The sequence below is a fragment of the Hemicordylus capensis genome, chromosome 2 (genome assembly GCF_027244095.1).
Source record: "Hemicordylus capensis ecotype Gifberg chromosome 2, rHemCap1.1.pri, whole genome shotgun sequence".
Lineage (NCBI taxonomy): Eukaryota > Metazoa > Chordata > Lepidosauria > Squamata > Cordylidae > Hemicordylus > Hemicordylus capensis.
Genome location: NC_069658.1, coordinates 141,896,414 through 141,912,022, shown reverse-complemented (window position 1 = coordinate 141,912,022; position 15,609 = coordinate 141,896,414). Strand labels below are relative to the sequence as shown.

Below are 15,609 nucleotides of genomic sequence, written 5' to 3'. Positions count from 1 at the left end.
GCTGCCTTCGGACAGCATGCAACACTGGATGCAAGCATGCCAGAAGTTCAGGTTTGTGGTCATCCAAATGTGGAAACCTGAGGTTCCATCACAAAACCTACCCAAGGTTTTCGACCCCAAACCTGAATTGAAACCCTCAGTTCCGCTTGAGTTTCACCACCAAAATGTCTGGTCAGAAAGTGGCATCATGTTGTCTGAAGGCTGCTGCTGTGTAAAACTGAAGTTCAGGGTGGGAAGCTCCTCCCTCTCTCCTCCTCCAATTGGCTGCCGTGGCATTCCTTCATGCAAAGGAGGAAGCCCACGTAGCCAGTTCCTCCCTGCACTTGCAGTCTCCCAGACTGTAGATTGGTATCGTCTGGGAATGCAGTGGGGGAAATGGGGGCAAACTGCAAGTCCATTGGTCCCTTGGTTTGCTGTTATGTGCAAAGGCGGCCTGTGTCAAGAAGGATACATTTGCCCCACTAGCGCAGCATAAGTTGTAAGCAAAACTACTATGCATACAGTTGCAGCCCATATCTCTTGGAGTGGGATTCTGTGGTAGATGGTTTCATGAACTGTTTCTGGAGACCTCAAGTCTCCATGACTTAAGTAAACAAGTTACATCTTAAGTAAACATGTTTTATGTAAGTGTTACACTTTGATTATTGCAAAAAACTGATTAGTCATCATCAGCTGACTCGATAGCAGGAAACTCCTATATATCCTTCTTGAGTTTAATGATTATCCTCATAGAAACGGTGTGCCCATGCACTGGCATTTCTAGGAGGATTTTATTTTGTGCTATTTTGAAACTATTCAGTCTGCAAGCTTGAATTAATTTAATCAGTAACTCAGTCAAATGAACATTTTAGTTGTTTAACTGAGGGGGACAATTATAATTCCTGAGGGACTGAGAATTAAAGGCACATATTAATTTACTCTTTTATGCTTTTTTGTTCTTATATGTTATTGTAATGGAGAATTCAAAATGTTTATATTAAAAACTTTTTCCTGTGGTAGGTTTTATTAAATTATAAGTTATCTTACACAATTACTTTTGGTAATTTGCAATTAAATTAAATTAATTGAATGATTGATAAAATGCTTAATATGCTAATAATTAATCAACTAAGAGTTATTTAATTGGTTGACATCCTAGAAAAGATATTGCTAATGTATCTACTGAACTAAAGCTTCATGCCTTAGTGTACTTTACTTGAAAATCAGTATCATTTATTTTGACCCTTTTAACTGGAAACATCAAAAATCAGTATGTTTTATTTTTTCTTCAAGGTAATTCTGGATGACAGTACAATTAATGTAGCTACAATAGCATCTTCGCGATATGTAGGTCCTCTCAAGGCACGGGTTGATGACTGGCAAAAGCAGCTCTCTTTATTCAGTCAGACATTGGTGAGTACCACATAACAAAAGTTTTCATTTTCCCTTTAGTGTCTGCCTTTAAAAGAGAGACATAACCTTGAAAACATTATCCAGTTTGTACCTAAATGATGCCCAAGAATTTCATGGTGGTTGCAGATTGGTTGAAATTGACTGCAATGGTTTAGTGAGAGGGTTCAAGAATCCAGTTATCTGGTCTTTCCACCTGAGAGAAATAAATAGGAGGTCCTTTATAGAACAATTAGGTACATCAAGAGATTTTCATAGTACTTAAGGAGAAATCGTAGTGAACATAGGAGGATGCCTTATACTCAGTCGGATCCCTGGTCCATTTACATCTGTATTGCCTGCACTGACTGGCAGCATCATTCTAGAGTTTCGGATGGTGTTCTTTTCCTGTCCTACCGAGAAATGCTAGGGGGATTGAACCTGAGAATTTCTGCATACTTATCATGTGGAGTACCAGGATCATTTAATGATTGGGGTGGACTGTAAGATGATCAGTGTGTGCATACTAGGAATGTGCCATTCAATTCATGCGTGAATAGATTCACACTCAATCGGGGCAATTTGTGTAATTCTAAAATGAATCGAACCACCCTTAAAATAAAGGTCCTGATTAGTTTTAGAATTGAATTAGCCCCAATTCTACATGAATCAATTAACACAATTCGAGTGGCCATTTTGGCTGGCTTTTCCCTCTTGCTGATTGGTTTTCTGGCACTGGCTTCTGATTGGCTCGAAATCTCCTTGCTTGGCTTGTCATTCAAATCAAGTGTTGTCATGGGCAGCTGTGTCCCCATTGTCTGGGGGGAGGGAAGTGGGGGAGAACAAAAAAGGAGGAAATTTCAAAATGTTTTTGAAGGGCCTGGGAGGCAGAGAGAGCCCTTAGTGTACCCTTGAGAAGGATACATCAGAAGAGGAAGAAGGAAGGAATCAAGGAAGGTTTGATTTTGTGGATTTCTTTTCTCTGCACTGAGTATAATATGCTCTGCTATTGCTGCTCATTATGACTTTAAAACTATACATTATTGATGATAACTAAAAATGTGTCTGTGGACTTTTAAATGTTAGAAGGGCTTTATGCAAGAAGGGATAAACCATATTTATGTAATACTTGACTTTCACATAATGGTGGGTGATCTGTGAATGTGCATGCAGAAGAATATTTCACATGTCCAATCCCCCCTTTCCTTTGCTACCCATGATGTTCCCCCAAAACAGTATGTCCCTGAAAGACCCCCACCCTTCTGAGACATATGTTTGAGGGGCATTAGGGCAGCAGAGGTAAGGAGGAATCAGCAAAAACTGCATGTATGTCAGTATGACACCTAGTATTTTTAAGAAGTACAGAGTCAGTTGAGGACTACAGGAACAAACAACAAAGCCAGTTTTGTTTTCCTTTACTCTTGTTTCATTTTTCCAGTGTCAAAAGTTATTTAAAACTTCTTTTTTCTAGGAAGAATGGCTGACATGTCAGAGAAACTGGCTCTACTTGGAAAGTATTTTCAGTGCTCCTGATATTCAAAGACAGCTGCCAGCAGAAGCAAAAATGTTCTTGCAAGTCGACAAGTCCTGGAAAGAAGTGATGAGAAAAGTTAACCGTCTGCCTAATGCCCTCCGAGCCGCTACTCAGCCTGGTATAAATATTTCTAAAATAACCTTTCTAATAATAAAATTATAATAAAAACAAAATCTTTATATATATTTAATAGGCAGGCAGGCAAGCATTATTATTATTCATTGTCAAATTGTAGAGTTCAAATTGTAGCTTTTGCTGAAGTTAAATAAGCATATTTAAGCAGTTTCCACTATGAGCTGAACATTTTTGTTCTATAAATTGCCCTCCCCCCATGCCCCATTTTAGTCTGATTTTGGATTTTTAAGCACTTGTGTTATTTCTAATTCAGCGGGTTTTTTTTTTACTTTTACCACATCTTGGTACCTAAAACTTGTAACCACAGAGGTTCCCTGTGGAAACAATTTCCATTTGTTACCTGGCTATGGATATCCCTCTTCTTTGTGTTTATTCTGGTATACCTGTGTACTGACTTTCAGAAGGTACTTCATACAGAGAGAAAGCTCTAAGATGCTATAATAAACTTTTTAATATTGTGAAGATTGTGATGTATAATGGTGATTTCAGGTAAAGCAGAGTGAGTTTTTAGTAAGTCAGTGTGCTTCTGTGGGGGTGGGGACCCCACTAAATGCACTTGAAAATGAAAATGATACTAGTAGGTAATTTACCATGTTTCACAAATTTCTCATGAATCAGCTTAACTCTTTCACTAGTTAATTTCTTTGAACTAGTTAAAAGTTTATTTAAAAAGTAGAATTAGGTAGTTTTTAACTTAATATTTAAGACAAATAATGATTAAACTTAAATGAGACAAAAATGTTCTCCTTGGCTATTAGGACTGTGCATTGGACACTCCAATCCTGATGAATCTGCAGCGCGCACATGCACACACAGTGCCACATGGAGGCAGCCACACTCACTTTGGCCTTTGCCATGCAATTCTTCCTCCCATTTCTAGTTCTGCGGGGAGGCCTTCTATGGGAACTTGATCCTGTGAGGCTGGCTGGGAAGATGCACAGAGAAGCTGGGATAGCATGTGGGAACATCTGGGAAGCCTACTTCCACCAAGGGCTGCTATCATATCTGTGACAGAGTGGTACATGACCTTGCAAGGGAATGTGAAGTGATGGCGAGAAGTCTTGCAAGGGAACTTTACAAGAGGCAGATGGACTTTTGAGGGAACATGAAGAGGTTGTGGGCAGCTTTGCAAGGCTATATGAGGCAGCTGTGGTGAATGGAATTCTGAGGGCATCTGAGGCAGCGCCAAGGTGATAATTGTATTTACAAGGGAACATGAGGCAGTAACAAAGGTCTGTGGGCCTTTTGAGGGCATGCAAGGTGGTAGAGTTCTGCTTTTTAATATTGAAGTTATTTATTTATTCAATTTCTATATTACCCTTCCCAAAATGGCTCAGGGCGGTTTACACAAAGAAATAACAAATAAATAAGATGGATCCCTGCCCCCAAAGGGCTCACAATCTAAAAAAGAACCATAAGATAGACACCAGCAAGAGTCACTGGAGGTACTGTGCTGGGGGTGGATAGGACCAGATCTGGATAGTGATCCGTCGCATTCATAACTATGGGTTCTGCGCCTGCGCAGTGACCTCGCGGACCGACTAGCTAGCTCCTCGCTCCGCCCCCAACTGCCATGCACGAGGCCATGCTTCCCTTATTCCCGGCAGTTGGGGCGTGTCTCTTTCAGTTTCTGGTGGACCGCCGTTGCGTCAACACCTCGGACTGTTAGCTCCTCGGTTATTAGTATTTGGAAAGAGAACTTGAACGGATATTGGCTTTTTGATTATTGGACTGTAAATTGGACTGCATTCTGGATTAACCTTGTAATTGTAAGCGTAAACACGATTGTTCCCATTGGGGGAATGGCTGAGGCCATGGCGGCCAGGGACAAGGCCAAAACGACCTTTAAGCGCTGTTCAGAGTGCAAGGCGAAGCTGCCCTCAACGGACACACATGACTCCTGTTTATTGTGCCTTGGGGAGCAGCATAACCCAGCGAGCTGTAAGATACGCTCGTCTTTTTCAAAACAAACTTTAAAAAACCGAGCACTGCGATTGCGGGCGGCACTTTACGATGACGCGCTCCACCCTCCGACGCCGAGACCCTCGACCTCGATGTCGGGGGCCACGTCAATACTGCCCACGATACCGGCTGCTATGTCAAGCTCGGGTGCTCCTACTGTGGGCTCTGCCGTAAGGCAGTCGAAAGCCACTGAGGCGAAGGAGTTCAAACAGCCGGGGGATGTGGGGAAGAAACGCCACTGGCACAAACGATATAAGTGTAAATCGTCAACGGAGGATGAGCAGGAGCCATCTCCCCCTTGGAAGCGAACGAGAAAAATTCGAGTCCATAGCCGTACTCCATCACCGTTACCACTCCAATCTGATTGTGAGGGCTGGGATTCTACGGAGTCTGCCGCTTCGACACCGTGGGCTTCAGAGTCTAGACAAAGCCCGTGTCGGTCGGGATCGACAGATGTGGCCCCGCCACAGTTTCATGTGGATGCAATGCAGTTTACGCTGCCGACACAAGGCTCGGTGTTGGGAGCGCAGGTGCAGCTAGTGTCGATGTCGGGCTCGATGTCGAATGCAGGCTCGGTGTCGAGACCATACCCGGCTGAGTCAATGTTGAACACGGCATCGAGGTCGGTGTCGAAGGACCAAAGTGTATCGCTGTCGATCCCGTGCTCGATACCGAGGCCGGAGTTGGCGTCATGCTCGGTATTGAGGGATGCACCAGTGCAAAGAACTCTGAAACAGCCTGGTCCGGGGCCCTACTTACCGCGTCTGGGGGCAATGGAGCTTACCCCAGCGCATACCCCGCTGGTCTCACCCGCCATGACTCCAAGGCAGGAGTACAGGACGGAGGATTATCTCGATTTTGGAGAAGACGCTGCGGAGAAGGGTATAGCAGAAGGTGCCAAGGCGAGGACAGACTTGCTGGCTCTCTTGGAGTCGGCTGATACCACGCTGACTGGGTCGACGTTTCATGGTTTCTCTGGTGTGTCTACCGACCAGGGTACCAGGGTGCTGTCGGTACCGAACACACCGACGGTCCTATTGGTACCTAGAACCCCGTCAATAGCACCGCAGCGACAACCTCTACATTTACCTGCTCTTTTGAAACCAGTGCAACGGGTGTCAGCGGCTACGAGCCCGATGCAGACCCAAGGGCCGACAATGATGGACAGGGCTACACTGACTGGACCATCTGCGTTATTTGTGCGCCCTCCTCCCGTGACATGTTTCACCCATTCGGCCACATCGCAATCGGGACATGCGTGTGGCTTCACTCATTCTGCACCAGTGGTCTATCCGGCAGACTATGCCGAAAACAAAATCTGGAAGGCGCAGCAGCAAGCGGGGAATTTGGTGGCCCCGGCAGCGGTACCTGCAATTGGGCATCCACTCAGGAGTGCGCCTGTGCCTACCCCTTTGGTAAGGCAGCAACCTAAGGTGCCAGCCGCACCACTTGCAGTACCAGACTCAGCAGATGCGGATTCCTCTGATGAGACAGAGTCAGAAGGTGACCCTTCGATACCGGAAGAGCTGTTTGAACCTGAACTCCCATCTGATGTGCCCCCGCACACTTCGGTATCGCCCACTGAGGAATTGAAGGCATACCATATCCAAATATGAGAAATGGCAGAAGCCTTGGGACTGGAGTTAAAACAACCGGAGTTAGACTTAAAGGATCCCGTTTACAATATGATGGCCCGTGCTAAAGTAACGCACCCAGTGTCTCTGCCTATGTTGCCGGCTATAACCAAGGCAGCAAAAATGGCCTGGGAGGTTCTGCAGACGTCTACGGCTACTTCCCGCAAACTAGAAGGACTGTATAGGATCCAGGACGATGACAGTGGCTACCTCATGAAGCACCCAGTGCCAAACTGGTTAGTAACTGAGTGTGCCTCATCAAAAGGAAGTCAGTGTCATTCAACGCCTAATGATAAAGAGGGCAGGAAGCTTGATGTCCTTGACCAGAAGATCTATGCTACGTCTAGTTTGGCGATAAAGATTGCAAATTATTCAGCATGCTTGGCCCGTTATGGGCACCATATCTGGGATACGCTATTCCAGGACTCGGCGACAATGTCTTCGGAGGAGTTCCAAGAGAACTTTAAAAGGACATATGAAAAATCCACAGTAGTAACAAGACATCTGCTGAGTACATTCAAACATTCTGCAGAGACAGAATCACGTGCAATGACGACTGCCATAACTCTCCAGTGCCATGCATGGCTGCGCTCAACAAATTTGCAACAGGATATGCGTGAGAAGGTAGAATATCTGCCTTTCGACGGCAAAGGGCTCTTTGCTGAAACAACCGATTCCACAATGCAATCCTGGAAGCAGTCGAAATTTACTGCAAAAACCTTCATGGCGGCTGTTGGCGGACAGTCGTCTAGAAACCGCACATATGGTCGACAGCAAGGCCGGATGGCCTACAGACAAGAGAAGAGAGACTACAGAAGGCAATATAAGCCTTACCAGCGTAACAAACCCTACGCTCAACGCCAGAGAGGGCATAAACAAAGCAAGGACCAGCAAAAGCAGTCTCTTTGATGGGACGGTCCATCCACCTCTGGAACTAACAACATCAAAGAAACCACCAGCACCACAAGGAGAAGAACCCAAGGCCCACAATATCGCTCTTGTGAAGGACAGCGCTTCCATCAAGCTGGCCAGCCACGTTCAAGCGTGGCAACGTATAACATCAGATCAGTGGGTGTTGAAGATCGTAAGGTCTGGTTACGCGATAGAGTTCAAAGTTTTGCCGCCCTTTCAGGGGATAACATATACCAGACCAACCCAGGTGCTGAGAGAGGAAGTACAGGTGTTGTTGGAAAAGCATGCAATTGTGCCAGTGAGGTGGATGGACAGGATGCGGGGGTTTTACTCCCGTTATTTTCAAATCCTCAAAAAGGATGGGGGGATCAGAGCCATTATGGATTTAAGAGAGCTGAACTTATTTGTGGACACGAGGAAGTTCAGAATGATAACGCTGCAGAGCATCTTACACCTTCTGGTTCAGGAGGAGTGGGCCGTCACCCTGGACCTGAAGGACGCCTATTTTCATATCGGCATTCGCGAAGGACATCGCCAGTACCTGCGGTTCACCATAGGAAGTACAGCATACCAGTATGTGGTGTTACCATTCGGCCTGTCCACAGCGCCACGGGTATTCACCAAGGTGATGGCTGCTGTGGTAGCTTATTTGAGAACCAATGGGATAGTGATATACCCATATTTAGACAACTGGTTGGTGGTCAGCCACGACAGAGAAGAGTTACTTTTGCAAGTCCAATATGTACTGAATCTTTTAGAGGACTTGGGAATCACAGTGAACTTAAAGAAATCCCGGTTAGACCCCCAAAAGCGGGTCGAGTATATAGGTGCAGTTTTGGACATGCAGGAGAAAAAAGCTTACCTGCCAGAGTCCAGATACCAACAGATAAAGGAGCTTGTACTCCTCTTTCTAAAGTAACCAGAACAAAGGGCAGTATCAGTGCAAAGGCTCCTGGGGCTCATGGCCTCGTGCAATACAACAGTGCCCAATACTCGACTACGTATGCGCACTCTACAGAAATGGTATCTGAGCAGCTTCCACCCGAACCGAGACAGTCAACACAAGTGGCTAACACTTCCCGGTGCGGTGCTGGAGACCTTACATTGGTGGACAATCCCGACAACTTGCTGTCAGGGGTACCTTTTCAGCCACTCACTCCCACATGCAGTGTGACAACGGATGCCTCTCTGCAAGGTTGGGGGGCGCATTGTCTGCACCATCAGATGCAAGGACAATGGTCGAAACAACAGGGGAGACGACATATAAATTACCTAGAGCTCCTTGCTGTATTTTTAGCACTGAAGGCATTTCAGCCACTACTGCAGGGGATAGTTGTGCAGATCCATCTGGACAATACCACAGCAATGGTGTACCTGAACAAGCAGGGAGGTGCAGTCTCTCGGTCTCTCTGCACGCTGAGTCAAAACATTTGGGACTGGTGCATAGCTCGAGGCATAGTTTTGATGGCAATACACATCAAAGGAGTGGACAATATACAGGCGGATGGTCTCAGCAGGTCGATGCTATTTGATCAAAAGCATGAATGGGAGATGAATATGATCTATCTAAAGGCCCTCTTCGACGAATGGGGATGGCCGAATGTAGACCTCTTTGTGACAACTGTAAACGCAAAGTGTCCAATGTATTGCTTTCGTGCGGGTGTAGGCAAGGAATCTCTAGGGGATGCTTTTCAGTATGGGTGGACCAAGAGTCTGTTTTACCTGTTTCCACCGCAGCCATTGATATCAAAGGTAGTTGCACAGATGCTCAGAGACACCACGACGGGCATCTTGATAACGCCGTGGTGGCCCAGACAGCAATGGTTCTCAGCGGTACTGCGTATGTTGAGAGGGGTCTACCACAGGTTTCCCAATGTGCCAGATTTGTTGACTCAGGATGCCGGGGCAGTGTGACACCCTCAAGTAGAGTCCCTGCGGTTAACAGCGTGGTGTATAGGCTATTGAAAAGAATACTGCTGAATAATAGGAAAAGGTTGACGCGCCTCAATTACAATAGTAAGTGGCGGCGTTTTAAGCAATATGCTAAGGAGCATGGTTTTTCCCCAAGGCGGGCGACTGTGACTCAAATATTGCTGTATATGACAACTCTTAAGATGGCGGGCTTAGCGAACACTTCTTTGAAAGTTCACTTATCAGCGATCTCGTCAGAACATAAGGGATGGTACAAGACCACGGTATTTTCCCATCCAGAATGTAAAAAGTTCCTCAAGGGTTTGAATAATTTGTTTCCACCAATCCGCCGCTCACTGCAGCAGTGGGATTTAACTTTGGTGCTGCAGGCAATGACTCAAAAACCGTTTGAACCCTTGGCTGCAGCATCGTTGCGTTTGCAAACCCTTAAAACCGCTTTCTTGATAGCGATCACCACAGCACGGAGGGTGAGCGAATTGGCCGCGCTACGAATGGACCGGCCATTCATGCAAATTTATCCGCATAAGGTCGCTCTTCGTTTGGATCCGAGATTTCGACCCAAAGTGACGACAGATTTCCACATTAATGCAGATATAATTCTGCCCACGTTTTTCCAGAACCCTGAGTCTAGTATCGAAAGGGATTTGCATACTCTGGATGTGCGTAGAGCACTCTTGTACTACCTGGATGCCACAAGATGTTTGCGCCGCACTAAAAAGCTATTTGTCCTGTATAAGGGGACTTCTAGGGGGAAGTCCGTGACACGCCAAAGGTTGGCTCAGTGGATTGTGCAAGCGATTAGACTTGCTTATACTGCTCAGGGGAAGATCCCGCCAGGGTCAATTACTGCACATGCAACAAGGGCCTATGCGTCCTCTGCAGCAGATTTGGCTGGGGTTCCGATGAAGGACATCTGTAGAACGGCGACCTGGACGTCAAACCAACCCTTCATACGGCACTATGCCTTGGACCTTAGACAATTGAAAGAAGGAGAGTTCGGGCGAGGAGTGCTGAAGAGGGTCCTGCCATGAATGCTACCCGCCGCCTGGGCTACAGCTGGCTAATCACCCATAGTTATGAATGCAATGGATCACTATCCAGATAAACAGGTTGCATACCTGTAACTTATGATCTGGAAGAGATCCGTTGTATTCATAAGACCCGCCCAGGCCTCCCCGCGATGTGTGGGCAGGACAGGATCAAGCAGGATCGTCAAAGACACAACTGACGGTCCACCAGAAACTGAAAGAGACACGCCCCAACTGCCGGGAATAAGGGAAGCACGGCCTTGTGCATGGCAGTTGGGGGCGGAGCGAGGAGCTAGCTAGTCGGTCTGCGAGGTCACTGCGCAGGCGCAGAACCCATAGTTATGAATACAACGGATCTCTTCCAGATCATAAGTTACAGGTATGCAACCTGTTTTTACTCTCCCCCTGCTAAATAAAGAGAATCACCACGTTTAAAAGGTGCCTCTTTGTCAAGTTAGCAGGGGGCAAGTTCTACACAAGAGATATGCTGCCTCCTGTTAGCAGCCAGAATTCTGCATTTGAACATCAAGGTTCTAGATCAGAGATATACTGCTATGGAATGTGGAGACTCCACTTAGCCAGCATGGGTATGTGCCCTCCTATACTTCTCTTTTCCATAGTGCCCAGTGAGATTTTTCTTTTCAAAAAGCCTGCAAATTCAGTCATCCAAAAATCTCCAGTTTAAGATGAGAGTTAAGATGGTTCTACTTTTTCACTCATGCTCTAAAAAGCAGGGAAATTCCAAACTAAGGCATCCATGCATCCATACTTATTACTGGGACACACACACTCATGTGTGCGTGCGTGTGCACACACCTGCATGCACACATAAACACATTCACAAGCACACATACATATATATTATACTGTAGGTTAGAACCATATATGGACTGCAATACTGGCCACATTATACATGTTTATATATTACTGAGTTGTTATTATTATTATTATTATTATTATTATTATTATTATTATTATTAAAACTTTTATACCGCCCTTCCAAAAGGCTCAGGGCGGTTTACATTAAAACACCTTAAAATCAGTTAATAATTAAAATAAAAATTATAAAACATAACAATAATTAACAATTAAAAACATCATAAAACTACAATTAAACAATCAAACAATTTAAAAACAAATTTTTAAAAAGCAGTTAGAAACTGCTGTTCTTGTCCAAATCAACTTGATGAAGCAGGGTAGAAAACTGTATATGTATTATGTTCAAAATCTATTTCTCCTTATCATCATCATCTTCATCATCAGGAAATGGCAGTCACTCCCTAAATTCCTGCCTACAGGCAGTAATGGGCTGGATGAGGGATAACAAATTGAAGCTGAATCCAAGCAAGACGGAGGTGCTCATTGTGGGGGATCAGAATTTAAGGGATGGATTAGATTTTCCTGTGCTGGATGGGGTTACACCCCCCCAGAAGGAACAGGTACGCAGCTTGGGAGTGCTCTTGGATCCAGGCCTCACCATGGTATCTCAGGTGGAGGCTATGGCCAGGAGCGCTTTCTATCAGCTTCGGCTGATTCGACAGCTGTGTCCATGCCTTGAAGAGAACGGTCTCAAAACAGTGGTGCATCAGCTGGTAACCTCCAGGCTCGACTACTGCAATGCCCTCTATGTGGGGCTGCCTTTGTACGTAGTTTGGAAACTTCAGTTAGTTCAAAATGCGGCAGCCAGATTGGTCTCTGGGGAAACCTGGAGAGACCATATTATGCCTGTCTTAAACAGCTGCACTGGCTGCCGATATGTTTGCAGGCAAAATACAAAGTGCTGGATATTACCTTTAAAGCTCTGAATGGCTTGGATCCGGGTTACCTTAGAGAGCGCCTTCTTTGGTATGATCCCCATCGCTCGTTGAGGTCATCTGGAGCGGTCCGTCTCCAGTTACCACTGGTACGTCTGGTGGCGACTCGGAACCGGGCCTTTTCTGTAGCTGCTCCTGGTCTATGGAATGCACTCCCGGCAGATATCCGCAGTTTAGGCTCACTGTCGGCCTTTAAGAGAGCCCTAAAAACCTATTTATTTGGCCTCAAGGCTTGTAAAGTGTTGTTGTTTTTAAAAGTATTTTAATTGGTTTTAAATAGTTTTATTCATTTTTAATTGTTTTTATATTGTTTTTAGCATTGTGTTTGAATTGTGGGTTTTATGTCTTTTAAAAAAGTTGTTGTACACTGCCCAGAGCCTCTGGATGGGGCAGTTTATAAATGTAATAGATAGATAGATAGATAGATAATTTCAAATATAGTGCATAACAGATGAAGCTTTGCATTGCATTATAAGCTATGATCTTTCCACCTTTTTAAAAAACCTAGCACACACACCCCTTTCTGTTTTTACTATGAAGGTTTTTCAATCATTTTTATTTAACACAGGCCTTTTGGAGACCTTCCAGAATAATAATGCACTTCTTGATCAAATTCAAAAATGCCTAGAAGCCTATTTGGAGTCTAAGAGAGTGATCTTCCCCAGGTTAGTTATGCATCAGTAACAATATCATTAAACCATCTATATTTTTACTTGGATCCAATAGAGTCTAGTACAAGTAGAAAGGCACTTTTGCTTTTGCAAGGGGTGTGGTCAATAATTTCTACCAACTTTCTCCTCCATCCACAGCCCTCTTTATCTTATTATTATTAATTAATTATTCCTAGCCCCCTCCACGCGCACAACCATTGCAATTGGCTTTTTAGACGGATGTGGTGGTTTGCAGCAGGAAGAAGGGTGTGGGAAAGGCCTGTTTTTCAACCAAAACATTGTTTATAAGATCCATGCCTGTATCTTTATTCAAGATAATCTAAGGGCATGATCCAGCCAGAGTTAATCACTTGAGTCTCATTGATTTCTGTGGGAAAGTTAATTCTCTTCCATTGAAATTAATGAGTTAGTGTGAACCTTATTAATTAGTGCTTAACTTTGACTTTTAATTTTTGATTGAAAGCTATTCTGTCTGGAAATAATATACAATTTTAATTGCTTGTTTACCCATCAGTTTTACGTTTAGTTCCATATATAGTAATATATGTTCAGTGGAACATATTATATGTTTCACTGAAATAATAGAAACTTATTTATCTTAAAGTAAATTAGGGCTCCTCCCTAAAATTATCCTTCAAGTTCCATGTAAATTTTAGTTTGAAAGTAGGTGTATGGAAATATTTTTTTAAAGTTGCATTTTAATACTTTCAATACTATTTACAAACAGATTTTACTTTTTATCAAATGATGAGCTCTTGGAGATTCTGGCTCAGACTCGCAATCCTCAGGCTGTTCAGCCTCACTTAAGGAAGTGCTTTGATTCAATCTCTAAACTAGAATTTGCCTATATGGCTCCAGCTGAGGGAGAAGAAAAAGTTCTCACCAATGATATTTTAGCAATGCTGTCACCTGAAGGGGAAAGGGTAAGCAATTCTTTAATATTAGCAAAATGCCTATCATGATGGATGGAGGCTTGATGGATGAATGGCATGTAAAGGGAGAATTATGTTTTGCCAGGATCCAGTGCGGGGTGGGATGGTATGTTGCATTTCTGAGCATGGATACGGTGCACATGCTTGTGGCATTTCTGTTGCTGGCGTTAGGGTCAGGGGTTAAAGGCAACTGTTTCTGTCACTGCAACATTTATTTATTTTAAGAGTTTCTACCCCACCTTTCACACAAAAAATTCAAGGCAGCATACTCATTAAAAACAGAAACACAACAAAAACACTAATATAAGAAAACTGCCAAAACCCATAAAATTGTAGAAAAATTGTAGAGATAAAACCACTTTCAATCAGCTGCTGGTAGGAAATGCCTATCTGAACAAATGAGTCTTTAAAAGCCACCAAAAAGGTGAGAGGAAGGGGGGAAGGGAATTCTATAGAGGGGCTCTTGCAGGGAAGGCCCTATTCCACATGGCCACCAAACATACCTCAGATAATGGCAGCACACACAGAAGGCAACACCATTAGACCTTATAGCTTGGGCAGCCTCATGCAAGAAGAAGGTGGTTCTTCATATACCTTGGCCCCAAACTGTTCAGGGCTTTAAAGGTAATCACTGACAATCACTTGAAAACAAATTAGCAACTGGTACAACTTGTGTGGAGGATTGTGATATTGTCCTAGAGTAGACCAATTCAGTTTTTCCATCAGAGAAAAGGACAACCATTCACTTGCATTGGAGAAAGTAAGTAAACTGTACTCTGACTTTAGTGACCTCAGCTTTTGAAAACAGAGCTTGCTACTTTCTGCACTGTCTCACCTTTTTGTCTGCATAACTCCATCCTGGATTCTGTTCCTTGCTGACAGCCGAGTGTGACAAAATGTTGAGAGAATGGGACAGGATGTTGGGAACTGTTAGATATATAGGCAGATAGTTGCTTTGCCAGTCTTTTCATAATAATCTTAGTTTCAGCTTTTATGTAATTATCCAATTTGTATCCTGCTTTTCCTCTCCTAGTCCCCCAAAGTGGTCAATGTAAATAAAGAGATTAAAAAGAAAATAGACGTAAAGTGAAATTTGAAATGAAAAGATTGAAAACACCTCTACTTTATGTAAACAACATATAGAAAGGAATTTTAAGCCAGAGTGAAGTCAGACTGATAGCTTTAATTGTATTATTAATAATTTTAATGGAAACAAGCACTTTTAAGCTATGAAACGTAGCATAAATATTACCTTCATAATACATGTAAAAGAATTGTTCTTTTAGGTCAACTTAGGAAAAGGACTTAAGGCCAGAGGAAATGTTGAAGACTGGCTTGGTAAAGTTGAAGAAGCAATGTTCACTTCCCTTAGACGGCTGAGTAAAGCGGCCATTGCTGACTATCAGACTAAAGAGAGAGTGGACTGGGTTGTTGCTGGACATCCATCTCAGGTAACCACCCTTTTTTTAAATCACTCTGAGCTTACAATAACTTGGTTGCTTTATCTTGAAAGTGCTATAAATACTGCTGTGTCCTCAAGGCTGATCATGTGCTTAAAGTTCAATACATCCACATTTGCAAGAATGGAATTTTCCAAACAGTTCCCTTCTACTTATATTTTCTGGGTGCGAGAGGCCACTGGCATAGCTAGCTCACGGGAGGCCTGTGTTCACCACCACCCCCAGGA

At 43.9% G+C, this 15,609-nt stretch overlaps 1 protein-coding gene across 8 annotated transcripts in view; it reads left to right on the top strand.

Moving 5' to 3' along the window:
* The window catches only part of DNAH6 (dynein axonemal heavy chain 6), a 353,767-nt gene that overhangs the window by 101,712 nt on the left and 236,446 nt on the right, over positions 1-15,609 (top strand). For all 8 annotated transcript variants that reach the window (XR_008315406.1, XR_008315407.1, XM_053291993.1 and 5 more), the window contains 5 exons: positions 1,273-1,392; positions 2,840-3,020; positions 12,888-12,984; positions 13,718-13,913; positions 15,209-15,373. Coding sequence is in view for 6 of the 8 variants with exons in the window: in XM_053291993.1 (XP_053147968.1) it covers positions 1,273-1,392; positions 2,840-3,020; positions 12,888-12,984; positions 13,718-13,913; positions 15,209-15,373 (759 nt within the window). In the remaining 2 variants the exon portion in view is untranslated. The remainder of the gene's footprint in view (positions 1-1,272; positions 1,393-2,839; positions 3,021-12,887; positions 12,985-13,717; positions 13,914-15,208; positions 15,374-15,609) is intronic.